The sequence below is a fragment of the Ceratotherium simum genome, chromosome 23, assembly GCF_057802395.1.
Source record: "Ceratotherium simum simum isolate JZ-2026a chromosome 23, ASM5780239v1, whole genome shotgun sequence".
NCBI lineage: Eukaryota > Metazoa > Chordata > Mammalia > Perissodactyla > Rhinocerotidae > Ceratotherium > Ceratotherium simum.
Genome location: NC_141922.1, coordinates 17,488,479 through 17,515,377, shown reverse-complemented (window position 1 = coordinate 17,515,377; position 26,899 = coordinate 17,488,479). Strand labels below are relative to the sequence as shown.

The window sequence follows — 26,899 nt, the reverse complement described above, 5'->3', positions numbered from 1 at the left end:
TATGGGGTGGCGCCAAAGCCGCGGAAATGGGCGGAAACCATGACAACTCTTTGAGACGTTTGCTACGCCGTGCGTGATGACGGCATGGGGAGCGCCCCTAGCGCCGCATTATGACGGGACAGCGGCGGGGGCTCCGCGGTCTCGCGTGACCGCGGGCGTAGCTTCCCCGCCTCGTAACAGCGGCAACGGTTGAGGCAGGCGGGCGAGGTCAAGATGGTGGCTCCGCGGGCGGGGGAGGCGGTGGAGGGAGGAGGAGCCAGACGTTAGCCGGAAACACCGACGCCCAGAGGCCTCCCAGGAGCCGCCTCTGCTGCCTCGGCCGACGCCGCCGCCTCCGCCGCCTGCTCCAGCTCGAGGGACGCGAGCGGGCGGCGGGGCGGGTCACGAGACAGACAGGAGAGGAGGGAGAGGAGGGAGGGCGGGGGCGGAGTCGCCGCCGTAGCCCCCGCCCCGAGCCGCGGTCCCGGGCCCTGCCCCGCGCGGCCCTGCCCGGCCCGCCCAGCCCCGGTGTGGCAGCGGCTCATGGCGGCGGTGGGGCCCCCGCAGCAGCAGGTGCGGATGGCCCACCAGCAGGTCTGGGCGGCGCTCGAAGTGGCGCTCCGGGTGCCCTGCCTCTACATCATCGACGCCATCTTCAACTCCTACTACGATTCCAGCCAAAGCCGGTTCTGCATCGGGCTCCAGATCTTCCTCCGGCTCCTTGGTAAGGGGGGCGGGGTAGCCTGCGTCCCGGGGACGGCTGTGCCGGCCAGGACGTGCTGCAGGGAGCGGGCAGCCGCGCGGAGGCCGTGGGTCGTGGGTGTGTGTGTGTTTGGGAACCAGTTTCATCCCCTCCAGGGGCGTCTTTGCGGGCCGGGAGCGGCGAGGAGATGACACTTGTCTCCGAGTTGACAGCGGAGCGGTCCTCCCAGCAAGTCTGCCCCCTGTGCATTTTTGCGCCTGAGTGAGGGCGGGGAGAAAGCGTGGATGTGAGAGCATGCGGCTCTTGGCTGTCTCTCTTGGGGAGTGAGTGCTGACTTACCGCGTCCTATGCGACAGCCTTGGAAAAACAGCAACTCTGCCTCAGTCTCGCCGTGTGTGACCTTGGACTTGTGCCAAGGCCTGGGCCTCAGTTTCCCCCTTTCCAAAATGCAGAGTACTCGTCTCTTGTCGCTTTTGTGTCCACGGGATCCCCGTGATCGTGAAGTGTCTGCGGTAAATGACATCCGAACTAAAGAGACAGTATTTCGAATGTCAGACCATGAAATCATTACCAAAAATCCTCATGAAGAAGGCCATACTTATAACGAGTCCTAGAAATTTCCATGAATAAAGAAGGTATTGAAAATGGTTATAAAAATGTAGGTAGAAAATGATGAGACTTTTTTCAAAAGAGACTTCTGAAAATCACTGTCTTTGTTGCATATGATGGAGTGTTAAAAGCATCTTATATTTTACTCTCCATCTTCACTTGTGTCACCGGAGTGAGAAGCATTTATGCGTGAAAGAATTTTTCTAAGTGATTGAAACTTGGCAAATTTTGTTGATGAGGTAATTCTTGTGATCAGTTTTTAGTAGGCTAGTGTTTTTGACGTGTTGCTGAGGGCGGGCTGTTGGTGAGATCCTTACCAAGCCTTTCTGAATTAGGAGCCATCTGTTGCTTCTTTATTCCTACAAAAAAAAGAGTGGTAATGTTGAGTTTTGTTCTTAGTAATAAATAACAACATTTTATGTCTGTTTAGTACTTTACTTTTGCAAATCATTTTCACTGGTATTTAACCTAACCTTCAGATATCTCTCAGAGTTGGGTGGTGGTAGTCTCATTTTACAAATGAGGAAACCGAGTGTCATAGAAGTTAAGTGTTTTTCTTTTGACAGCGAGTGGTTGTGAGAGCCTAGGTTTAAAAATCTTGTGACATCAAGGGTGGTTCACTTTCCTCAGTACAGCTGCAATCCAGATACAGCATGGTATAGTAATGATCTTATGCTAAGTCTTAAAACTAACAGATGTGAACATGATGCTCTTTAGCACAAGACTTCTCAGTAACCCACCAGCTACTTAATCCCAACCATTTCCACTTAACATTGCAGAAGTGTAATGCCCTCGTTGTTTGTGGCAAAAATGGAGCTGTGTGATTTTGCAATGTATACAAATATAGAATCATTAGGTTGTACACCTGAAACTAATACAGTGTTATATGTCAGTTATACCTCAATTTAAAAAAGCATTAGCTATCTTTAATGTTTCATACTTAACATATTTTATTTAATTCTGATAGTCATGGGTAAAAGCGAGGTTAGTTAAATAATGTTAAAATGAAACTAATAAGAATGGGGACCTGTTGGGAAGACATTTTATTCCTGCCAGTTAGAAGTCACTCATCGTGGTCATAAATTAACAGGCAGTTACTTATCTCAGTATAGAAACGTGGTCCCAGCTGAGCCTGACAGACTGCCAACTTCCTACCCGCCCTTACCTACCCATATTAGTTGATGATATGCATGCAGGCAAGACCTATGCTGATTCCTGGGATGGAGAGACTGAGAAATGGAGAAAACTGATCGTTTCTGTTCCTTACCCCCACAGGACGAGAGAGAGCTTGCTAGAGAGGGAGTAGAAGCTAATAGACTTCTAGGGAACTTGATCAAATTTGGAGTAACCAGGTGCTGCTTTGGGGACCAAATAACCCAAAATAACAGGGACTTGGGAGTGTGAAGGGAGGAGCTTTCCCCACTTCTGCTTTGAGAGGAGGCCACAGTATAGGAGCAAAAAAAAAATGGAGCTGTGTTTGAGAGGATTCACATACTCACTCTGCAAATAGTGTAGCCACTGCCTTGAATGTTCTTAAGGCATGGAACTACAGATCCTCTGAGAACCCCTCTGGGACCGGGTCCTTTAATGCTCAGAGCTGATCTTCAGGCTAGGGAGCTTTAAGGAAAAGGAGTATTTTCCTTAATTAAATCCTTTGTAGTTTAAGAACATTGAACAAAGTACTCTGGTATTTTCCTTGTACTCTATCCATGCTTCTTATTTTTGTAGTAAATCATGGAAGTTTGTATTTGACAAATTAAAGAAGAATGTGAGCTCAGGCAAATTACTTAACTGCTCTGCGTCTCCCTTTTCTTTACCTTTTTAAAGACGGACAATAATGGTCTGTCTCTCATGGGGTGTTAAGAACAATATGTGAGTTAAGATGTAAGCTCTTAGAACAGTACTGGGACTTAGTAAGGGCTGTTTAAATGTTAGCTATTAATAAGCTTGATAGCTTTTTAAAAAATATTTTAATACTTCAATTAAGACCATACTGTGTTACAGATATTTTGGTCTTTTGAAGGCATCAGCAAAGTGCTGGTGCTGTTTATTTGAGAATTTTGATCCTAGAATATTCTCTGGGTCAGACTTTATGCAAAATACAAAATATTTTCTAAATCTATCACCTGACTGCTCCTTACATTATTCCTGTGTAATTATGCTAATTTTTCATATTTGTAAGAATGCTAAAATTTTTAAAAACTGAATTTGGTGCTAAAAATCTCACCCCGAATAAAAACAAATGTTTTAAATATTTGAGGCCCATTCAATGAGGCATCGTATGTTACTGAAAGTGACAGGTTTGTGTGTAAAAAATACCAAAGGATAGTTGAAATTAATTGTTCTACCTGGTTAGTATTTTTATAATTGTAGACCTCTCAGTACTACTGTATATAAATTTCAAAACTTGTGAATCTCACCTTTTTCTTTAAAATGGAATTGTAAAAAAAGGAATTCTATTCTCTAAGTAAAAAGCATTACCAATTTTATATGTAGTTGCTGAAGAATTTACTTGCCTCCCCCTATAGAAAAGTACTACAACTGTACTTTGATTTGGTATCAAACTAATATGAGAATTTCAGCAGGTCCCAATATAAAGCATCTCATTTTGGAGATCCAAATAAAATCATATCACAATATATAAAATATTTAAGAATATTAAGCTATTCTTAGGAGGTATTAAATGCTAAATGAAATGCAACCCAGTGCAGCAGCGTAGTGCTGAATTAGCAAATCTAAATCCAAGGCAGAAAATGCAAGCATAGGAGTTTGTTTTAATAGTATTACTCATATAATGATAATTCATTGAAGTGGAAAGGCCTTTCTAAACATAAAATCCATAAATTACAAGGGAAAATATGATAAATTTGAGTACATAAAAACTTCATGATGACATTTTTAAGGATTTTTAAAAAAAAAGTTTTAAACTGAGAGGAAAAGATCTGCATCATATGAGATTGAAGTCCTAGTAAAAGTTTTATTCTGTCAATAAAAAAACTTATACTCCCAGAGAAAAATGGGCCTAGAATAAGCTGTTCACAATAAATGAAATGCAGATAGTCAATAATTAAAAGCAGAATTATTCAGCCTCATTTATAATTAAAGAAATAGTCATCAGATTGGTGAAGAGTTCAAAGTTTGAATAGGAACTAGTTTGGCAAAGGTATGGGGAAATAGGTAAAGTTATACAATTTTCGTAAGCTGTCACTTCTACATAAAGCCATTTGGTGATATGAACTGAAATTTATCATATACCTTTTGACTCACAATACTAGTTCTAAGAATTTGACCTAAAGATATAGTTGTACTTGTACAAAGACTGTGGGCAAGGATGTTCATTGCAGCATTATTGGTAGTAACAAAACAACAACAAATTGTTCATCTAAATATATTAAAGGGAATCTGTTCATTGTATTGGGTTTAGCCATACAATAGTTGTTGAAAAGGATGAGATAATTATTTTTGGTGCTGTAGAAAGAACTCAGAAAACCTATGAAGTGAAAAAACAAGGTGAAGTGGTGGTAATTACAGCTGCATAGGGATAGACTAGGCATTCTCAACAGCCACGATATTGACATTTTGGACAGGATACTTTATCAGGCAGGTTGCGGGTGTTCTGTGAATTGTAGGATTTTTAGCAGCATCCTTGTTCTCTACCCATTAGATACCAGTAGCGCCCTCCTTCCCCCCAGTTGTGACTGCCAGATGCCAGTTGGGGGCGGGGGTCCAAATCCAGTCCTCGTTGAGAACCACTGAGATAGACAGATAGACCAATAGCACAGAATAGAAAGGCCAGAAACAGACCACTCGTATATGTAGAAACTTGATGTGTTTCAGAGGTAGAATTGAAGTACATTGAGGTAAATATAAACTATTCAATTAGCGGTCATTTGGTTATTCATATGAAAATATACTGGATCTCTACCTCACATCGATATATTAACAGTTACTTCTAAGTGAATTAATATCTAAATGTGAAAAGCAGAACTTAAATTTTTTTTTTTTTTTTTTTTTTTTTTTTGCTGAGGAAGCTTTGCCCTGAGCTAACATCTGCCGCCAATCTTCCTCTTTTTGTATGTGAGCTGCTGACACAGCATGGCCACTGACAGATCAGTGGCGTAGGTCCGTGCAGGAACCAAACCCAGGCTGCCGAAGTGGACCATGCCAAACTTAACCACTAGGCCACCAGTGCTGGCCCAACTTTAAAATTTTTAGAAGAACATATAGGAGAACATGTCTTTTGAATCTTAGAGTAAAAAAAAAATTCTTTAAAAATATGTAAAAGCAAATGTATAAAATAAAGATTGATAAATTTAACAATGTTAAAATCAGTCTCTGTCAACCAAAAGGTAGCATCAAAAAAATGTGAAAAGACCAGCCACACCTGGAGAAGATATTTGCCTTACAGATAACTGACAAAGAATTTGTAGTCAGGGGGCCGGCCCAGTGGCGTAGTGGTTAAGTTCAAGGGCTCCACTTCCGTGGCCCAGGGTTTGCAGGTTCGGATCCTGGGTGCAGACATACTCCATGCTCATCAAGCCATGCTGAGGCGGCATCCCACACAGAGGAACTAGAACGACCTACAACTAGGATGTACAACTATGTACTGGGGCTTTGGGGAGGAAAAAAAGGGAAAAAGGAGGAAGATTGGCAACAGCTGTTAGCTCAGGGCCAAACTTCCTCAAAAAAAAAAAATTTGTAGTCAGAATATTTTTAATGTCTGCAGTTCAATAAAGAAAAAGAACTCCATATATAAATGGACAAAAGATAATCTGGCAATTCACAGAAGAAGAAACATGAATGGTCAATAAATCAGAAGATGCCTTCTTTGATAATTAGAAATGCAAATTTTTTTTAAAGGTTTAAAAAACCCCACGATTATAGTGAGATCTTTTGATAAAAGGCAAAAAACAGCATATATATTTATGTATGAATGTGTTTGTTTATGCAAAACTTGATTTAGTCTTCATTTAATACCTATAGGGTTTGACTTTTTTAAAAAACTCATGTTCACATTTTTTTTTTTAAATCTACATTTTTACAGAATCCTTTTATTTTTAGGAATATTGGCCCTAAGCTAACATCTGTTGCCATTCTTCCTCCTTTCTTACTTTTTTTCTCCCCAAAGCCTCAGTAGATAGTTGTATGTCATAGTTGTACATCCTTCTAGTTGTTCTATGTGGGACGCCACCTCAGCATGGCTTGATGAGTGGTGCGCGGGTCTGCGCCCAGGATCTAAACCAGGGAATCTCAAGCTGCCAAAGCAGAGCACGTGAACTTAACCGCTGTGCCACTGGGCTGGCCTCTCACATATTTTTTAATAAAAACATACTTGTTAACAATCTTAGTTTAAAAGCAAAATTTTAGTTTTATCTTACTAATTAAAACTTAAAATACCCTTTTTTAACCTAAAATGAGAGTTTGATAGAAAAATTTTCCTTATGCTATAGTTGATTCATCAAGTATACCTACAAATTAACATTTCAAGATATTTTATTTCCTTTGTCCTACATTTTATTGCTTAGGGCTCCCTTGGGAGTAAGGTGGTCATAACATTTATTTTTGTGCTGGTCCATCTCTGTCGGGCATTGAAATGTTTTTTCCGCAGCTTGCTTTAGATTATTCTGTTTTAAAGGAGTTTGAGGTACCTGGAGAGTTGTAAATGTTATGTCTTATTTTCTTCTAATTTTTAGTCCTAAATTTCCAGAAAAGGTTAATGGTATGAGTAGACTTTACACATAAAAGAGTTAAACACTTTGTTGTGTAACATGCATGATGGGGTTTTCTTTGCTTCTTTGTTTTTGTTTGCTTATTTTTGGTAATCTAAATTGAAAAGGCCCTGAACTCTTTCATGAATTGAGTTCATATATAGCTTCAAAGCTCCTGAATTGATTTTGATACCTACTTCTTTTCCTACCTTGAGAACTTCAGTGTAATTCTCTAATCACTGGAGAATTGGATCCCTAAATTGTGATTTCAGTTAATTCTATTCTACAATGTCCCAAGTTGATTTTCCTTTATAAAGCAGTGTGTATAAATTGCCTTGATTACTTATGCAGGTCACTCTTAAATCCTAATGAGAAACTATCCCTGGGCTTAATTTTCTTAGACCTACAGGGTAAGTACCAAGAGTTGAATGTCTGAAGTCGAGAAAATGCAGCAAAACTTCCATATTATTGACAGCGCTACCTAAAGGCCACTAGAGGGGAATGTTACTTGAGAGACTTGTTACTTGAGAAGTTGACTTTTTTTTTCTGTGAAATGAGAGCTGATTCTTCCTATATTCCATACATAGGAACATGAGTATAAAAGAAAAATTTAAGAACCCCAGGTACATGCAAACTTTGGGCAGGAATTAAAACAATTTTATACTATTCTTGAAATGTTTGGTCATTATTGCATCTTGGGGTATAATTTTAATCAAGAAACAGTTGTTCCAGATTACTTGCTAGGACACATACAGACTTTGAGGTTGTGGTCTCACTACATTACTTGTCTATCATATCCTCCTCCCCTTTTTTTCCTTTGGTGCAGCTGCATAAAGCAAAATGGGCACTTTTTCTCCAGCAGTATTTCTAAAACCCAAATCATTCCTTCATTTGTCTATAAAAATAAGCTTCAGGGAAAAAAGCTATTAGAATAAAAAGGACTGGTTATAAATTACAGCGAAGTTCATGAATATTCACAGGTAAAGATTAATTGACCACTTTGTGAATAGCAAGTTGACAAAAATAATTTACAGTCCCTGCTTGACTTTCTCTCTTTTAAGTGGTATAAAAGAGAACTGAAGTTATTTTGGTTTTGTTTTGACTCATTTTAGGAGATTAGTTTATGTTTTGTCTCAGGAGAAATACTGACTTTTGTTTTTCTATGTAGAGAAAGTAAGATTACATGTGGTGTATAGTGGCTGCGTTAATTCCATTTCCTGTTACTTTCCATGGAAAATCCTGCTCAAAAAAAGTCTATTTTATATTAAAAGGGCCTGTTCCCAGCTGTCAACTCTGTGGGAGATGATCAGTGGTGCACTTGCTTGGGGAATCACGTGGTTCTTATGCAGAGGTTTATGTATCTCGAAAGTGATTGTGTCCTTTGGTTCTCCTTTTCACAAATGACCTAACACATTGGCACAGGATAAATTTTAAGTTCATGGGCAAAGTCACTGTGTAGAGGTTCTAGCCCTTGCTTTTACGTGCAGTAGATTGTAAAATGCCCCCATCATAATATGCAGTGTCTGTCTTGATTTACATGCTGAAATAAGGTGGATAGATGGGTGTTAACTTGGAGTTGGTCACTTTTTCTATACTTCAAGCTCCGGTGTCTCAGCTTTGTCCTACATTTTCATAGGTTTCAGTTTCCAAGTGGGCTGTATTTTGTGGTTGCCTTTAAAAATATAATCCAGAATTTGACAGAAACATTTATTTCCTCAATGAATACTAATTGTATTTGTTTTCTACAAAATATTTTGGGATCCACAGATATAGAAGGTAGGATCCTTGCTTGCTCTCAAGGACATATAATAGGGTAGATGATACCTACTCAGGTAACTACAAACTACAATATCAAGTAGTATATGAGCGTTAGGCATTTCACCCACTTCTGTAGGTATGCTGAAGGAAGAGGCACTATCAGAGAAAGTGGGTCTATAGGATGGGTAGGATTTGAACAGTTAGGGATTTGGCAAGTTGGTGGGGCCATCATGCCAAGCAAAGAATGTAAACACAGCTGGAATTATGGCAGAGAAAGGGGTTATGTTTGGGAAAGAAGTCTGGAGCATTGATTTGTGTGTTGGGAGGAATACTACTCTAAAGCAAATTGGATCCTTGAATGTTAGGACAAGGAATGTAGATTTTAGTCGATAGTAATTTCAGAGCCACTGCAGTATTTTGAGCAGAGAAATGAAGAAAGGCAATTTGGTGATGGCTTGTAGGTGAATTTGGCCAAGAGGAGTTTTTAGAGATAGACTAATAGGTTGGTGTCACTGAGAAAAGGAAGATGTAGGTTAGTAGAATTAGGCAATTAATTGTCAAAGTTTGAGGGTGGGGGGCTTAGAGGTACTGTTAAGAGAATAATAGTACCTTTAACTGAAATTGGAAATCAAAAGGAAGAGCTGTTTGAGGCAAGTTAGATTTTAGAAATTTTGAGTGATGCAGTTGTAATGTAGAAGTGAAACGAGGTGAATATTTGGATGTTGTTTCCATATTTGAAACTTTGGATGATAATGTTTATTGTAATCTCACTTAAAAAAATTTGTCAGAGTACAAAAAAAGATGGTGCTGGATGCACCTCAGACTCCATTGGTTATATATGGAGTGGGGGAGGGAGAAGATTACCATTTTTTTTTAAACATGTTTTGGTTTTCTGAATGTTACTTTCGTAATTTGAAGAACAATAAAAGGGTTGATTATTTGAAGAAAAAGATTCAGTAATGAACAGGAAAAAAGGGAACTTGGAGGACCTTTTGAAATCTGTAGGAAAGTATATAGAGAGGAAGAAAACTGAATTTGGACCCATGAGAGAATGCTCAAATTTAAGGTGCAGGAAAAATAAGAGCCAGTAGGAATTCACAATTTGAGGAAAAGGGGGAATTAGGTCTAAGTATAAAACATAAACTCAGTTTCCTAAAGAACACTTTAAGAAAAAGAAATTTAAGATTTAATAGGAACAAATGTTTTCCATTTTGGTTATTTTTAATTGTTGATGTTTTTGTAATGGAATTATTTTAAATATTTTTAATGATTATGAAATTATAAAGGACATCTATCAAGATTTTTAAACTTGTTAAAATGTTTGTATCACTACAAACTCATCTTGAAGATAATTTAGTAATTTGGTGTGTGGACATATAGTACTACTTCAGTTACTGTGGAAATTAGAAAATAAGGGATAAGATTTTTTAAAATGTTTGGTCTGTCCTGTTGAACTCTGATCTTTACCAAACCTTTATTGGCCTTTAAGCGTAAATTGTCTTGAAGCTTAATGTTCCTAACTTTGAAAATATTCGTATTTCCTAATTAGAGTAAGAATATCAAAGCTATTAGTGGAAAAACATTGTTAAAAATGTTTCATTCAAATGACTTTTCTTTTTTTTTTTTTTAGGTATATTTGTATCCAGTATTGTTCTGATCTTGTCACAGCGATCACTTTTCAAGTTTTACATGTACAGCTTAGCCTTTCTGTTAGCTGCAACTTCAGTGTTGGTAAATTATTATGCCTCTTTGCACATTGACTTCAATGGTGCCCACAACACATCAGCTTTTGGAATTGAGCTGCTTCCTCGAAAAGGGCCCTCACTATGGATGGCACTCATCGTTCTACAGCTAACATTTGGAATTGGATATATTACACTATTCCAAATTCATTCCATCTATTCACAATTAATTATTTTGGATCTTTTGGTTCCTGTAATAGGCTTAATCACAGAGCTGCCATTACACATCCGAGAGACTTTAGTTTTTACTTCTTCCTTGATTCTCACATTAAATACAGTGCTTGTCTTGGCAGTGAAACTTAAGTGGTTTTATTATTCCACACGATACGTTTATCTTTTAGTGAGGCACATGTATCGAATTTACGGATTACAGTTATTAATGGAGGACACATGGAAGAGGATTCGTTTCCCAGATATACTGCGAGTCTTCTGGCTAACGAGAATGACAGCTCAGGCCACAGTGTTAATGTACATTTTAAGGATGGCAAATGAAACTGATTCCTTCTTTATTTCTTGGGATGATTTCTGGGACCTCATTTGCAATCTTATAATTAGTGGATGTGATTCCACACTAACTGTACTGGGCATGAGTGCTATAATTTCCTCAATAGCCCATTATTTGGGCCTCGGAATATTGGCCTTTATTGGATCAACTGAAGAAGATGACAGGCGGCTTGGCTTTGTAGCACCTGTTTTATTTTTTATTTTGGCTCTTCAGACTGGTTTAAGTGGGCTAAGACCAGAGGAGAGACTTATTCGCTTAAGTAGGAACATGTGCCTTTTATTAACTGCAGTCCTGCATTTCATCCATGGAATGACAGACCCTGTATTAATGTCTCTCAGTGCCTCTCACGTGTCATCTTTTCGTAGACATTTTCCTGTGCTCTTTGTCTCTGCTTGCCTGTTTATTCTTCCTGTTTTACTCAGTTACGTTCTTTGGCATCACTATGCACTAAATACCTGGTTGTTTGCCGTTACAGCCTTTTGTGTGGAACTCTGCTTAAAAGTAATTGTTTCTCTCACTGTTTATACGTTATTCATGATTGATGGCTACTATAATGTCCTCTGGGAAAAGCTTGATGATTATGTCTACTATGTTCGTTCAACAGGCAATATTATTGAATTTATATTTGGAGTAGTAATGTTTGGAAATGGGGCTTATACGATGATGTTCGAGTCAGGAAGTAAAATTCGGGCTTGTATGATGTGTCTACATGCATATTTTAACATCTACTTACAAGCAAAAAATGGCTGGAAGACATTCATGAATCGTAGGACTGCTGTGAAGAAAATTAATTCACTTCCTGAAATAAAAGGGAGCCGCTTACAAGAAATAGATGATGTATGTGCAATCTGCTATCATGAGTTTACAACATCTGCTCGTATCACACCGTGTAATCATTATTTCCATGCACTTTGCCTTCGGAAATGGTTGTACATTCAAGATACTTGTCCAATGTGCCATCAAAAAGTATACATTGAAGATGATATCAAGGATAATTCCAATATATCTAACAACAATGGATTTATTGCACCCAATGAAAATCCAGAGGAAGTTATGAGAGAAGCTGCTGCTGAATCTGACAGGGACTTGAACGAAGATGACAGTACAGATTGTGATGATGATGTTCAGAGAGAGAGAAATGGAGTGATTCAGCACACAGGCACAGCAGCTGAAGAATTTATTAATGATGATACTGATTAAAATAGCATTTACTTATCATTGAAGTATTTGTTTAAAATTCAGTTCATCCAAAATGGAGTAATATGCTTCACTTCAGTGTGTAACCAAGCACAAAAACAGTATCAATGTTGAATCTGTGAATGGTTTTCCGTTTACTGTGATGTGCTACTGTAAATATACCTCTTTAATTACTTCTGGTCTCTTTGGTGACCTATTTAAATTTGTGTACATTATTGTACATAGAATAAAATGTTTTCACATTTTTATGACAAAATTTGAACAAACAGCTTTTTAATAGATGTAATGATAATATGGTGCGTCAACTGTGCCAAAGATTCCTCAATGAAAGTATATAATGTATCTAATTCTGGACCCTAGTTTTCCTTTAAAATGGGTGGGAGAACGAAAATGCAAATCAGAGGAAATCACGTTAAATCAAGGAAATAAAATAATTTTGACAAGAGGATAAAGGCTATATGTAGAGTGTTTTAAAACTAAGGAAAAATAGGCTGCCAGAAGTGATTGAGACACTTGAATTTTGACATTAGCACTGCCGTTGAGCTGGGTTTGAAAGTCATGATTCAGAGATTGTGTGAGAGTTGAGAAATAGGCTTATAGCAACTAAACTTTGATATAAAACAGAATGTGCTAATTGTTTAATTTTGATGTAAAAATCAGTATATTGGTTAGCCATTCTGTGTTTGCAGTGTTGATATAAAATTGTCCTTTCGGACTTTTGAAGAGATTACAAAATGAAATACTTGGGGGTTTTCGTTGTTTTAAACTAAGATGTTAAGTGACATTAAAAAATCCTAATCTGACTTTATGGATAAAAATGAGGGGGTTGGTGTGCAGTGATGATATGCCTCTTTAGACAACTTCCAAAGAATTCCTTTATTGAGACTTTCAGTAAGTTTTACCATGAAATTTTACATACATGATGGAAAATGGAAGACATACCAATTACATGTCAGGAAAAAATATTTTAATGGTGTTGTTATATAGCGTATTGGCTAATTCCAGTGGATCCTCATCTCTTACTGCTGACATTATCTCCAGTATTTGACTAAAACAAAACAGAAAACAAAAATGGATGGTGAAATTTCCAAGTACATATTCTGTTTTAAAGATATTTAATTATCTTTTCTACTTAAAGGAAGATACTGTACTAGCACCTTTAACATAATAAGCTTAACAGGTATTAAAGTTTTCAGCAACATCAACAGAAAGGTTTCACTCCTACGATATTTAAAATAGAGTAGAGACAAATTTCTGGGGCACTCTTGCATATAACTAGAGCCAAGAACCAGGTTCAAATAAACTATAAAACCAGTCCACATTATGTGTACCACAATTACAGAATTAACCCAGTGGAAATGAAGAGTCCTTTTAAACCGTGGGTCATCACACGGTCATTAGTGGGTCATGATGAGCTTTTTAAAAGTCAGAAGAAAAGGAAAAGTACACTGCACTTAAGTAAGGGAAGTACTGTTTCATTTTTGTTTGAGGTTTATGTAAGTACTAATGTACTGAGTCACAATGTAGGTCGTATTGTGGGGATAGCAGTCTTAAGTTTGAAAGCCACTGATTTAAAAACTAGTCCTAAAAGACAGCAAGAAACTGCTGCCTGATCATTAGCACAGTGACAGCAGAGGAAGTTAGAAGTTATTTACTTGGAACAATGTATGGTTACGGGGGGCGGGGGGTGGGGGGGGGGCTTTCTCTTCCTGTACTTTTTTCCCTGCAAGAGAGAGAATAGTCCAGGTGTCAACCTTTCAGTTTCTCTGCCTAGAATGATGATAATTAGCAGTGTTTTCTAGCAATATTATATATAGATAGAATATTTTTTATACATGAATTAGAAAGTTCTAAAGTCAAAATTAAACATTGAAATATTCTTTGTCTTAAGCTTTTTGTTCCCTTTATGGGTTTCTTAAATATGAACACCTAAAGGAATCAGGGACAGAGGTTAGAGATTAACTGGAATTTTTTTATTGTTCTATAACAGTAACACAAAAGCCTTGCTTAATATATATACTACATGAAATGACTATCCAAAATTTTATCTGACAGTCAAAATAGGCTACAAGCAAATCTAGTAAGTTGACAATGAAGACCCAATTTTCTTAATAAACTACAGAGTTTTCCTCTATTAACTACTTGGAATTGGAATTTACAAGCATAATACTATGCAAAATCAGTATGATTCCTGCCACCACCCATCTCCCTTCAGTCCTGTCTCCACATTGATAACCATACAGCTTTAAAAAAAAAACTGCCACTTTCCTATTTAAAATCTTCAGTCCTGATAAAATCTAAACTACTAAGGTTGGCATACAAGAGCCCCTACAACCTGGCCTCACTGTACCTTCCCAGACTTAGCACCCATGTATCCTACTTTCTGCCACACTAAACTCATTGTTCCCCCAGAGCAGCCAAGCCCTTCTGCAGTCTGCCCTTGCTCAAGGTGTTCGTCTTGGTCTGGCGTAACAGTTGTACTTTGTATCAACAGTTGAAATGTCACCTAAGTTAAGCTCTCTATTTCCCCTCAAGGCAGGCAGTTGCTATGTCCTATGGTCCTGGTCAGATAGTCATACCTCTATAACAGCACTACCATCTTGGATTACACTTTTTATCTGCTAGTTTGCTCCAGGAGGACAGAGATCCTTGTCTGACTCGTTTAATTTATCCAAAGTGCCTGGCACAAGGCACCTACTCATCTAGTGGATGGATGAGCATGGGGACTGTCTTGATTCTTTTGTGTAACTTCAGTAACTTGAACCTTTCCTGACATATGGCAGGAGCTCCAAAATGTGTTTCAAGAAATTTATAATCTAAAAGGGAGGAAAGGGGCCGGCCCTGTGGCTTAGTGGTTGGGTGCACGTGCTCCGCTGCTGGCGGCCCAGGTTCAGATCCCGGGCGCGCACCAACGCGCCGCTTCTCCAGCCATGCTGAGGCCGCGTCCCACATACAGCAACTAGAAGGATGTGCAGCTATGACATACAACTACCTACTGGGGCTTTGGGGGAAAAAAATAAACAAATTATTAAAAAAACAAAAAAGATTGGGTTAACATTTAAAAAAAATAAAGGGAGGAAAGATCTCTAAGATAATTAAAACATAAAACTGTTAATAGATGGAATTTGATAAAAATGACTAGGGATTAACTTGCTGATTACTAATTAGCATTAGACTAGAGGCATGTGTATTTTTGAAATGTGGTTTAAAAATTTTCAGTTTGCAAATGTTGATTTTCCCAAGCTCTGCCCATTCAGAACTGGTTTTCATGATTGCAGTTGATACTCAAGCCTTGTTGGTTCTTAATAGTCTGCATTTAGAAACACCTTACAATTTTGTCTTGCAAATGTGTAGCTCAAGTCAATAGCTATCCTTGTACTTAACATTAAGGCAGTATGGAAAACTGAGTCCGATACACTGTTGGCATCTACTTCTTCTAAGCTGGCTGCTGGAAAAATACCAGTTCATTGTCTAGTGTCCTCTTAAATCTCCAAAGAATTATTCAGAAATATTGTCTCCTAACTAAATTTGCAAGTACCTACATTTCATAAAAATTACAAATGATTCTTTACTAACCAAAATTTAAATATATTCCTCACCCTACAGGTTTTAAAGTCTTTGCCAACACTAGCATGTTAATAAAGGAAAATCTTTCCAATATATTTTTATGAAATAATTCTTCACTTTCCTGCCTGCTGAATTTTATATCTGGCTTACCTAATACTCTTACCAGTTAAAAACTACAAAAAAAAAAAAAAAAAAGATGGTACATATGGAAGGAATTATATTACAATCTAAAATAACAATCCAATATTAAATTTTATGAATGTGTTATAAATATGTCCAATTGCCTGAACTGGTAAACCATACTAGGTCGATACAGTCTAGATTTAAATTATCTGCAAACAAAAGAAGTTGGAAGATGTGCCCATTAAAATGATATAACAGACTTTTTCTTTAAGTTGTAATATGCTCTACAGCTCCTTGACAGTTAAATGGGTAATGGCCCCTCTTTTCCCATGTACTATATATTATAATCAAAAAATGATTATGAATTACTGTTTTTTAAGGAAATAAAATTCTATAAAGTTCTGCCTTTCTTTTTTTTCCTGGTTCAAAAAGGAAATTCTCTCTATAACTTGTCCTTTTGTTCAGAGGCTTAAAGAAACGTTATTTCTTAGGTTTATTAAGGTTGTCAAATCATTTAAAACACAGATACCACTAAGAAGGTCTCCTGCTAAGACTGCATTTCTATAAAAACCATCAGTAGGAAAGCTGCATGGGAACAAAACTTAAACCAGGTCAGGTGATTCTATGTATGGATAGCTTTAAGATCTTTTCCCTCTCCTACAAAATGACAAAAGACCAAAGTTACATGAAGCTCTCTCTGCTGTAATAAAACTTTGGGTTGAGAGAATATGAAAAGAGGAGCTGAGACAGAGCAATTCAGGTGCAAATTCCTCCACATCACTGCATTAAAATGGTGGTCTTTGATCTGAACTTCATTTGGATTTCACCGAACTTGAATTCTGTCCATTGACTTCATTTTGTAAATGGTATTTGGTGGTTGACTTTAATGTTTTGAAGACCATGAAAACAAAATACTCACATTATATGGCAGGGTTCATTTCTGTCTTTCAAACAGTGCCCATTTTCCCACTTCTTTTTGGTAGGAAATGAAGTTTTTATGTATTTTGAAGCAGCATGTGTACTTTTGACTCCACACCAAGGTGCATCTCGAGTTAAGCAAAGAAAAGAGAAGTCTCTTAAGAGGTTTACCTTTTTAAATTATAGTTTTTTTATGAACATTGTCAAACTAATATATAACCTCTAAAATATAAGCCATGATTCAGCTTAAAAAATGCTAAAAAGCAATAGAAAACAGTTCTAAGAAAAGCACAAGATAAAATCTTGAATTGTACAAATTATTCAGTGCTTTATAAGACTCACTTGTATTCCTTTTATTTCCCACTAACATTATTGTTGGTGTATGTCATGCTTGGAAAAAAAAAAGGCCTAAAGCTAAAAGAAATACAATTGTAACATGAAAACATTTAAGTTAAACAAACTTCTGTTTGCCCCTACTGAATGTGAAACAGTGGTTTTGAATTCTGGGATTATTCACTTACCTATTTAATAAAGAATTATAAGAGCTTACACATTTTACAAGCATTGTACTTCTAATAAGATCATTTAGTTTTCATGACTCCCCAAGGAAATAAACCTGACTTCTTCAGAACGGCTCGATTTTGACTTTACTAAAAAAGTCCATGTGAATAAGGAGAGCCTTGAGTTCAAGGTTTACGTACAATTTTTAGTTTCTAACTTTAAGAGGCAAGAGATTAATTTCTAAAATTCTTATACTGAAACAATTTGAATTTTTACACTTTATTTAAAAAGTATTGTAGAATTAAGCCACTACAAAGAAGACATTGTATAAAAAAATTCTGAATAGTTTTTGAAACTCTGAGGTAAAATACTTGGTTAAGACTCCTTGTTTAATAAAATATCCATAACAACAACCTCCTTAGTTACCACATATTCTGACATTCCATTTTTAAGTGCTTAGGCTTAGTCAAGCTTCTAAAATGGAAAAAATTGCTCGTATAAATATTTTTCCCTCAATTGATAACAACTCCCAAAGTTTTCTGAAAAGTTTAACTGTTGAGGTTGAGTGTGCTGTTTTAAAATAAAATATTGTTCTAGCTCTAGCTCTTTTAGTATGATTTAATATGGAAATTAAAGTTCTAAAAACATGAACTTACCAGTCTCAATCATTAATTTTTCACTAGGTATTGACTTCAAAACTTCCAAATTAGCCTCAGTTTTCAGTGAGCTTAAAAAAAAGATATATATGAAATAAAAAGGTGCATTTAATGAAGAATAACTTCTTTTTCATATTATAAACTTGTGTAAAACAGATTACAAAACTAAAATCCCCAAACAAAACTTTGGTTGGCTACAATGGCAGTATACTTTAGGAAGTATTTGTACATTCCTATCCTTATAGAATCCAGATTAAGATCTATTCCAACCAGATCCTGCCTTTAGGGGGATGCATTTTTTTGTGCTTATCAGGTGACTGTCCAGTAACTTACTGTATCAGTCTAAGTAAAAGAACTTTTTTAAAGAATTTATTTGCTTCTCTGGGTAATTTGCATAACTTAGAGGGGCTCCTAAGGCTGAGTTTGAAGGTATGACCAATTCCTTTATGGGCCAAATACACAGGGATTCACTGGTTTGAAGGAATCAAAGTTCATGTTTCACTAATCAGAAATAGCATCTTCACAAAGGATGACAGTCCTGATCACTGTTAGAACTATGTGTATTTAACGGGGAAATGAAACTGAAAAGCTGGTTAGGAGACACCAGTTTGATTCTCATTTCTTTTTAGGCGCTCTTTCACCCGCATCTGGAAACTTTTAGGATCTTCCATTACTCGTGACATTCTGAAACTTGATGATCTGTCTGGGCATAAGACTTTTTTCATCCATTTAGGTAGCTGGAACCTTCCGATTTAAACCTCCCCCTCCCAACTCTGGGAAAACATTATGGAAAAAAAGCAATTTTCTTCTTTCATTTTGCTCTCTCCTCTCTTTCTGGGATTTTTATTAGTCAATTTTAGGACTCCTGAACTGTCTGCTTGGCTGTTTCTTTCATACGTCATTTTCTGGGAGATTAACTTTCATTTCCTTAACTTTCATTTTCAGACCCTGAGACACTGGATTATTCATCCCAATTCTTCAGTCTCCTTCATAGAATTATGTATCTGCACCCTTGCCATGGTTTCTTAGTAGGAAGGAACTTGACTCTGGCCATGGCCTCAAGACTTGCTTTAACAAATGGGATAATATGGCCAGAGGCTTGAAATGCACTTTGTGATTTGGATGGCACTCCTGTGATCTCAGTAGCATGCATTAAGTAGCTGTCACCTCTTCAGCCTGGGTACCCAGAATTGAAACACATGGCGCAGATCTGAACCCAACATGTAGCCTGTGGTAGATGGCTCAGCTTCTATCAGACCCCCGCTGACCCAGAGACCCATGAGTATGAAAAAAACGCTTACTGTAATATGCCACTGAGTTTTGGGATAGTTTGCTATATAATGTGATTATGACTAATACTGTCCTTATATTGCATTTTTAATTTCAGCATGTTACAACTTTTTATTATGGAGAGGTTCAAACAGATGTAAAACTAGAATAATACAGAACCCCCATGTATTCATTATCCAGCCCCATCAGTTATTAATTCCTGGAAGATCCTGCCCCATCCACGTATTCCCACCCTCTCCTGTATTAGCTTGAAGGAAATTCAAATGTTGTATAGTGTCAACATTTCAGCATTTATTTCAGAAAATATTTCAGTATGTATCTCTCTGAGTGTAAACATCTTTTAAAAAAATGTAACCACAATACTATTATCATGTCTGAGAAAAACCCAAGTCTTTTATCGTAATATATCCCGTATTCAAATTGTCTTATTAAGTTTGTTTGACTTAGGATCCAAATGAGGGCCACACATTGCAACCGGTCAGTATTCTAAATCTCTTAACCTACTAAGTTCTCCTGCATCTCTTTTTCCCCCTTAAAATTTGTTGAAGAAACCCAGTTGTTTGCCGCCTAAAATTTAGTTGTTGAAGAAACCCAGTAGTTTGCTCTGAAGAGTTTCCCCCTCTTGATTTCATCTCTGTGTTGCAGTTGAACAGGCTCCTCTGTCCTCAGTGTTTCTTATAGGACATCTAGCGTACCATCTTGAGTCTTGATCAGATTCCAGGTTGAATTCTTTTTTTTTTGGCAAGACTTTCACAGGTAGTGTGGTCTGCTCTATCTAGAGGCACATAATATCAGGTTGTATTTTTGTGATGTAAGGCAGCCAGTGGCTGCCCAATGCCTAGATCTGTTAGTTCACCAGGAGTTGCAAAATGTTGATATTATAATTCTTACAATTCTATTAGCCCTTTATTTATTAGCTAGAATACTTGTACAAAGAGAAAATCCCTATGTCTACTATTTCCTAATAGTGGTAGATTGTAGAGGTAAAACATGTATCTTTCTGTTGAATGTGTTGATTTCCTAGCTTCCTCTAATTGTGCTATTAACACCAACATTCATTTTTAATCCTTAAGGATCTCTTACTTGTTTATGTTCTTTTTCTTACATCATTCTGTTCATATTTTGTGGATGTAACATCTCAAACCTCACTATATCAGGTCTTTTAAAGATCTTTTCCCTAAATTAAGTGTTTCTTCTGGTGTTAATTTTTCTGTTTATCTTGGTCTTTTTCTTTCTGCTGGTTCACCTCATTTATCTGGTAGTCCTTGGTTATCAATTTATATTTAAGGAGGCTTGGGTTGCCAGTGTTGGGTTCCCTCTGCTTTTGTGTAAACAGAACTATTTTACTGCCAGTTCTCTGAGTGGGGATTCTTCCTGGGAGCTCCTTATGGGACAGGCCAGGACCGAACCTGCAACTTCCTTTAAGGGTGAGAGGGTAGAGAGCTAATTGTTGGGCTGCTGGTTCTCTAAATGCTTTCCTCTGGAATCAACATAAGCATTCCAAGTCTTGGCCCTCACTATACAGTTTGTTCAGTTTTCTTGAGAAAAAAATATTTTCCCCTTGAGTATAAATGCTTGCTGCTTCTGTAATCTGCATGGCAGTGGAATGGGGAATGATATCTCTATATGGCTAACGACAGGGATAAATTCTGAGAAATGCGTCATTAGGCAATCTCATTGTTGTAGGAACATCATAGGGTGTGCTTACACAAACCTAGATGGCGTAGCCTACTACACACCTAGGCGATACGGTACTAATCTTATAGCACCACCGTCTTATACACAGCCTGTCGTTGATCGCAATATTATGTAGCGCATGCCTGTATAGGCCTTCCAATCACCCTGTTTTGGTCCTATTTCTCACTAAATCTAAGCACAAAGCCTCTCTGGGATTCTGTCTGCTAAATCTGCTCCCATCTCCTCTGAGGCACTTTCATGGAATAGTCTAAGCTTTCTCTTCCAGTTCACCCGTCTTCCAGAAATCTATAGAACATTTCTCCATTAGTAAAACTCTGGCCTTTTTTCTTTGCTTTTATAGGTTTTCTTTTTTAAATATCTATGATTTTATTTTAGTAGGATTTTAAGAGAGATAGGAGGGAAATATATGTCTAGTTTGCCATAAGTACCAGCCTTTTTATTAGTGGTCTCTAAAAAAACCAAAATTCTTATTGTCAGCCAGCTTAATAATTGGTCAATATGAATATTTTCTAAAATACACTGATATGCTTGATATGGATACTAAATTTAAAACTTCACCAAATTATCAAATTATTTGCATATTTTTAATCTCATGAAATCATGTCTGATTGACTTAGTCTTTTCCTACATGTATTCCATGCTTCTAAAAACTGATCTATATACAGAAATATATACTACCAAAAGAAATATTTTTAATCAAAGCCAGTATCTCTATTTAATAAGGTTTCCCATTTAAGGAAGAGCAACTATATGATGCTATAGTCAAATCTGAAACTTTCCCATTTTCTTGGGGGAAAAAGTTCTAATTTAATCTTTGGAAACCAAAGACTTTATATCATGCAAAGTATGAATAGATTAAATTACCATACCTCAGACTCAGGTCAAGATGACAGTAAATCGAATTTCAAAATAAGGATAGAAATATTGACTTTGATTAAATACTTCCGAGTTAATGCAGGAGGAAAAAAACTCATGTGATTAGCTTAAATCCAAGTCTTTATAAACTCAAGATCATCTCTAAGATAGACTTATGGTTCAAGTTGGTGAAACAAAGGCCTTCTACTCCCTTCTCTTGAAAATCATCCCAATATAAGAAGGAAAAAAAGAAATAGCATTTTTTGATGAAACTAGGAGACATTTCTAACCCCTAATCCAAAATATAAAGCAGAAAGTGCATGGAGAAATGATAAATGATCTATGTTTATGTGCTAAGTGACTTGAGTGCTATGTGCCTACAGAGAGAGATACTGAAGACAAGCAAACCTGTTCACAGCTGAGAGAAGGCAGGGGACTGAAACAGGGACTGTTTGGAAGGCGGAGTAAGAGAAGATGGGACTCGCGGGTTACTTTCCAGTGAATTAGTGCGGAGATGACTACTTCTGCCCCCATCCCCGGTGAGCGAGCTTACTGAAGGGTGAGATCCTCTCTCCAACCCTACCCTGCTCCAGAACACAGGTACATTTATGAATCCCCAGCACATTTTTCCAGCAGGGACCAGAGGATAGGATCCCTCTCTGGAGAAACTGAACCAACCCAGAGGAAGATCTCAGCAAGCTGACATTTAGGAATCCCCAGTCGGTCGGTCGTGTGTGGGCTGCCGGTTGATGGGCTGTCTCCCCACAGAGCTTCCAAAGAGCTTTTCTTCTCAACTTTTTAAATGTAAAGCGAAAAATTGCCTGACATTTGAAGAAAGCTTCTATCACATAGAGACCAAAACAAAGAGGAAAAAGGAATTCAGAGGAAATAAAAGCATTACATAGCAAATAGAAAATAACTTTAAAAAACTACTAATGCATATCTTTAGAGAGATGATGCCACATCTGCCAAACAAGATAATGGTAGAAAAAAATAGAAGAGAGCTTTCAGAGATTGAAAACAAAAACTCAAGAAATTTTCATTAAAAAGGTTGAAAAATAAAGCACTTTTTTTTTTTTAAATAATTTTATTTATTTATTTTTTTCCCCCAAAGCCCCAGTAGATAGTTGTATGTCATAGCTGCACGTCCTTCTAGTTGCTGTATGTGGGACGCGGCCTCAGCATGGCCGGAGAAGCAGTGTGTCGGTGCGCGCCCGGGATCCGAACCCGGGCCGCCAGCAGCGGAGCGCACGCACTTAAGCGCTAAGCCATGGGGCCGGCCCAGCACTTTTTGAAAATAGAAAAAAATAGAAATTGTAGAATAAAAAAATGAGATCAGAGTATCAGGCTGGGAGGTCCAAAGAAATAGAAAAAAAATCGAGAAAATTTCCCAGGATTGACAAAGATGAGCCTCTAGCTGGAAGGGGCCAGTACAGAATGCACAAATTCTGAACAACAGAAAAACCATCAAAACACCTTTGTGAAGTTTGGTAATACCAGAGATAAAGAACTAAAATATTCTACAGGGATAAAAAAGTAGGTCACAGGGAAAGGACTGGGAATTATAATAGCAATTGACTTATCCTCAACATCAGAACCTAGAAATGGAACAATGTAAATTTTCAGTGAAAATGATTTCTAATCTAGAATTTTATGCCTAGAAAAAATATCAAGTGGAAGTGTGTTATTTTTCTCTTTCATTAACTATCCAGGTAAACTTTCAAGAGGAAGAGAAGAATAAATTCATTTTCAAACACTGTTCCATCAAAACAAAATGGAATACATGGGATCTAAAAATAGGAGTTCTATCACAGAAGAGACACTAGTCCAAACTGAAACAGAAAGATGGAAGAGTCAGGGACTAATGGAACTATCAGACTATCCAGACAGGCTTCCTCGTGTGGAAGAATAGATAAGGGCATTTTACAGAGCTGTTGGCAAGTGTGAGAAGGTTCAAGTTGTGAAGAAAGTCAAGTAAATAAAAATATGAGGAAAGTTACTCCAGGAAAATAAAAAAGTAGTACACCACATGGTTCAGCAATCAACAATATTTACATAGACATAATAATTAAAACACTGCTGAATATGCATATAACCAAAAATTCTGAAATAACTACATAGAGAGGACTGTGGGGGAAATAATGGAGGTGGGAGGGCCTTATTGGATATAAGAACTAAAATGCTCATATAACTTAATGAAAACAGACAATTAAAGAGATGAGTTAAGAGATAATAGCGGGCCGGCCCCGTGGCTTAGCGGTTAAGTGCACGCGCTCCGCTACTGGCGGCCCGGGTCCAGACCCCGGGCGCACCGACGCACCACTTCTCTGGCCACGCTGAGGCTGCGTCCCACATACAGCAACTAGACAGATGTGCAGCTATGACATACAACTATCTACTGAGGCTTTGGGGGAAAAATAAATAAAATAAAATTATTAAGAGATAATAGCATATGCATAATATTTAGATATATGGCAGTAAGAAAAAAGTGGCTGTCTTTGAAAAAGTTGACTTAAGGGTACAGGGCATGTTGGGGAGACAGCGTTTACAGCGTTTATACCTCTTTTAGTACTACTTGACTTTTTAATCCATTATGCATGTACTCCTTTCCATATTAATTTATAAATTAATTAAATCATTAATCTAAAATATGGAAGAAGCATCTACGACATTTAAATAAATCTGAACTCTATAGCAAATAATTTCATGATTCTATTTTCTTAAGGAGATTTTAGTAAAAAATAATGTAATCAGAAAAGTAGTAATATTAAGGGAATGAAACACTAAAGAGGGAAAGCAAGTCTTACTATTTTGCAGTTTATTTAGTGAGCTACATTGACATCCTGAGAAAAGACACTGGTGGAAGCTCACCAAATTATCTGAAAGAAAAAGAGCCCAGGGACCCAGCTGTGCTGGCTGGCTGTGCTGGGTGTGAGGTCTGGTGTGCTATAAGAGCAGAAAGGTCACCGAGTGGGGATCCAGAGGACACAGGTTCTCACACCTTGAGTTACTTTAGACCTGCTTCTTAACGTCTCTGAGCCCCAGTTTCTCGGCCTACAGAGATACATTAAGATGATCATGTCCCAGCGTGACCTTTCCCTGATGGTCAGACGTCACTTGTGTAGATGTATAGACAATGCTGTGAACACGTATGTTTTAAAGGGATAAAATGACCTGAGAATAAATTGCATTGCTAGAGAAAGCTAGCTGCTGATCTCAAAACAAAATTACTTTCCGCTATTGGAACACAGGGTAGTAGTTTATAACTTTGGAGCTTTAACTTGTAATAGTAATGTACTGTTTAATTTCTTACATAATTACTGAAATTCACAGGCCAAGAACAATGCAAAACACAAACTGTAATAAAAATAAATTTAAATCTTTATCAGCAATTCACTGTAAAACAATTTAAGGAATCTGTTTACTATAAAAGCTAAAAAAACAAACAAAAAACAACTTAAAGACCTACCAACCATTCAATCCTATATAGAGATCCAAGTCAATCAAAGCAGCTGCTGCTTCCTTGGTACCATCAAACGAATGCACCTGAGGACACACAGGTATAACTGTATTATTATAATAATTACTGTTTCTTTAAAATTCTAAATATTATTAATATGACTTTCTAAGCAAAAATATAGATGCATTAGGGATTTTTGGACCACAGTGTTTCAAATGTGGTGGCCCCTACCATTTTTATTTTCAAATCGAATTTCACAATTATAACCTGTCATCATCTCCACTGACATGACAAGGACATGGCTGCCTAGCAGTTCTCTTGGTGGTTGTGCTGGTATCTCTGCACCAGTGTTTCTGCAGGACCTCCAAGAAGACGGACTGGAGTAGGGAGCCAGAGGAAAGCATGATGAAAAGTTAGAAATGTTAGAAAATTATTTAAAATGTATTTTAAAGTGTTGTTCCACTTTCTGTTCAAGTATCCTTTTTTCTAAAAGAGAAATGACTTTTAAGAGGCAGGTTCTAAGAAGATCCATAAAGAGACTGAGAGAAGGTCACTTTTAAAAAAATGTAAATTGTTGGGGCCGGCCCAGTGGCACAAGCGGTTGAGTGCGCACGCTCCACTGCCGCGGCCCGGGGTTCGCCAGTTCGGATCCCGGGTGCGCACTGACGCACCGCTTGTCAGGCCATGCTGTGGCGGCCTCCCATATAAAGGGGAGGAAGATGGGCATGGAGCTTAGCCCAGGGCCAGTCTTCCTCAGCAAAAAAAAAAAAGAGGAGGGCTGGCAGATGTTAGCTCAGGGCCGATCTTCCTCACACACAAAAATGTAAATTGTTACACAGTCAATAATATCAGCTCAGCAGGCAAAAAGGACTGAGATGGTGTTTCTGTCCTTCAAGGATACAGGGGTTAGAACATAGTTCCTCACACTTTGAATGTATTTATGTAATCAAAACAATAAGTAACAACACTCCTTTGAACACACCTCACAAGTGATGTCACATTACTACAGCATCCAGAGAGTATGAATAGTATGGATAACATGTTTCTCAAAAATAAAGAAAACTGTGTTACATAGCTGCCCCAAGTTTTATTCTTCCCCTCATTATTTCCAGCTGACTAGAAAACAGAGCCTCTATTAATATCAAAATAATTTTAAATATGACTTCATAAACCATTTCAGAAAATTAGTTAATTCTTTATTTGGCAATCTCTTTTTTTGATAAAAATCAAACACTTGTTATTACTGCTGTTAATTTTTTTAAACTATTATAAAATCATCCAAGTAAATTCTTATTTAGAAATAAAGTAAATGGGCTGAGAGGGAGAGCCTGAAGGTTGTAAGCGCCACCAGTAATCCCAGTGGCATTAACGAAAGCCTCTCTCAATTCCCAAGTACAGTTCCTAAGGAATAAATTACAGGGTCAGTAAACTACAGATAGAAATGTGCACAGTAATATGAACACCACAGCAATGCAGAAAACATGCCAATCACTAGTAGTATGAAGCATGAAGCAGAGGCTTTTAAAAACTTGACAGAATATATATGAAACCATCAAAGCAATGCAATGTGGGTATACACTAAGTGCTCAGTGCCATTTCCTCTTTCCCCAGTTGGCAGAGTATAACTATG

The 26,899-nt window shown here is 37.5% G+C and overlaps 2 protein-coding genes across 5 annotated transcripts in view; one reads left to right on the top strand and one right to left on the bottom strand.

Annotated features, from left to right (window-relative positions):
* The first annotated feature begins 343 nt into the window (after positions 1-343).
* Positions 344-12,457, top strand: RNF139 (ring finger protein 139). The gene is made up of 2 exons (XM_004431081.3): positions 344-703; positions 10,388-12,457. The coding sequence occupies exons 1-2, from the start codon at positions 523-525 to the stop codon at positions 12,202-12,204; spliced, it is 1,998 nt and encodes a 665-aa protein (XP_004431138.1). The 5' UTR covers positions 344-522; the 3' UTR covers positions 12,205-12,457.
* Positions 12,458-13,052: 595 nt separating this feature from the next.
* Positions 13,053-26,899, bottom strand: part of TATDN1 (TatD DNase domain containing 1) — a 41,595-nt gene continuing 27,748 nt past the window's right edge. For 3 of the 4 annotated variants that reach the window (XM_004431082.2, XM_087447472.1, XM_014787978.2), the window contains exons 9-12: positions 25,279-25,355; positions 17,967-18,037; positions 16,811-16,937; positions 13,053-13,249 (exon numbers count right to left, since the gene is read on the bottom strand). In XM_004431082.2, coding sequence (XP_004431139.2) covers positions 13,147-13,249; positions 16,811-16,937; positions 17,967-18,037; positions 25,279-25,355 — 378 coding nt within the window. In that variant the 3' untranslated portion in view covers positions 13,053-13,146. Of the gene's footprint in view, positions 13,250-16,810; positions 16,938-17,966; positions 18,038-25,278; positions 25,356-26,899 lie in introns of those variants that run through there. The other variant, XR_015555963.1, reaches the window with a different exon arrangement.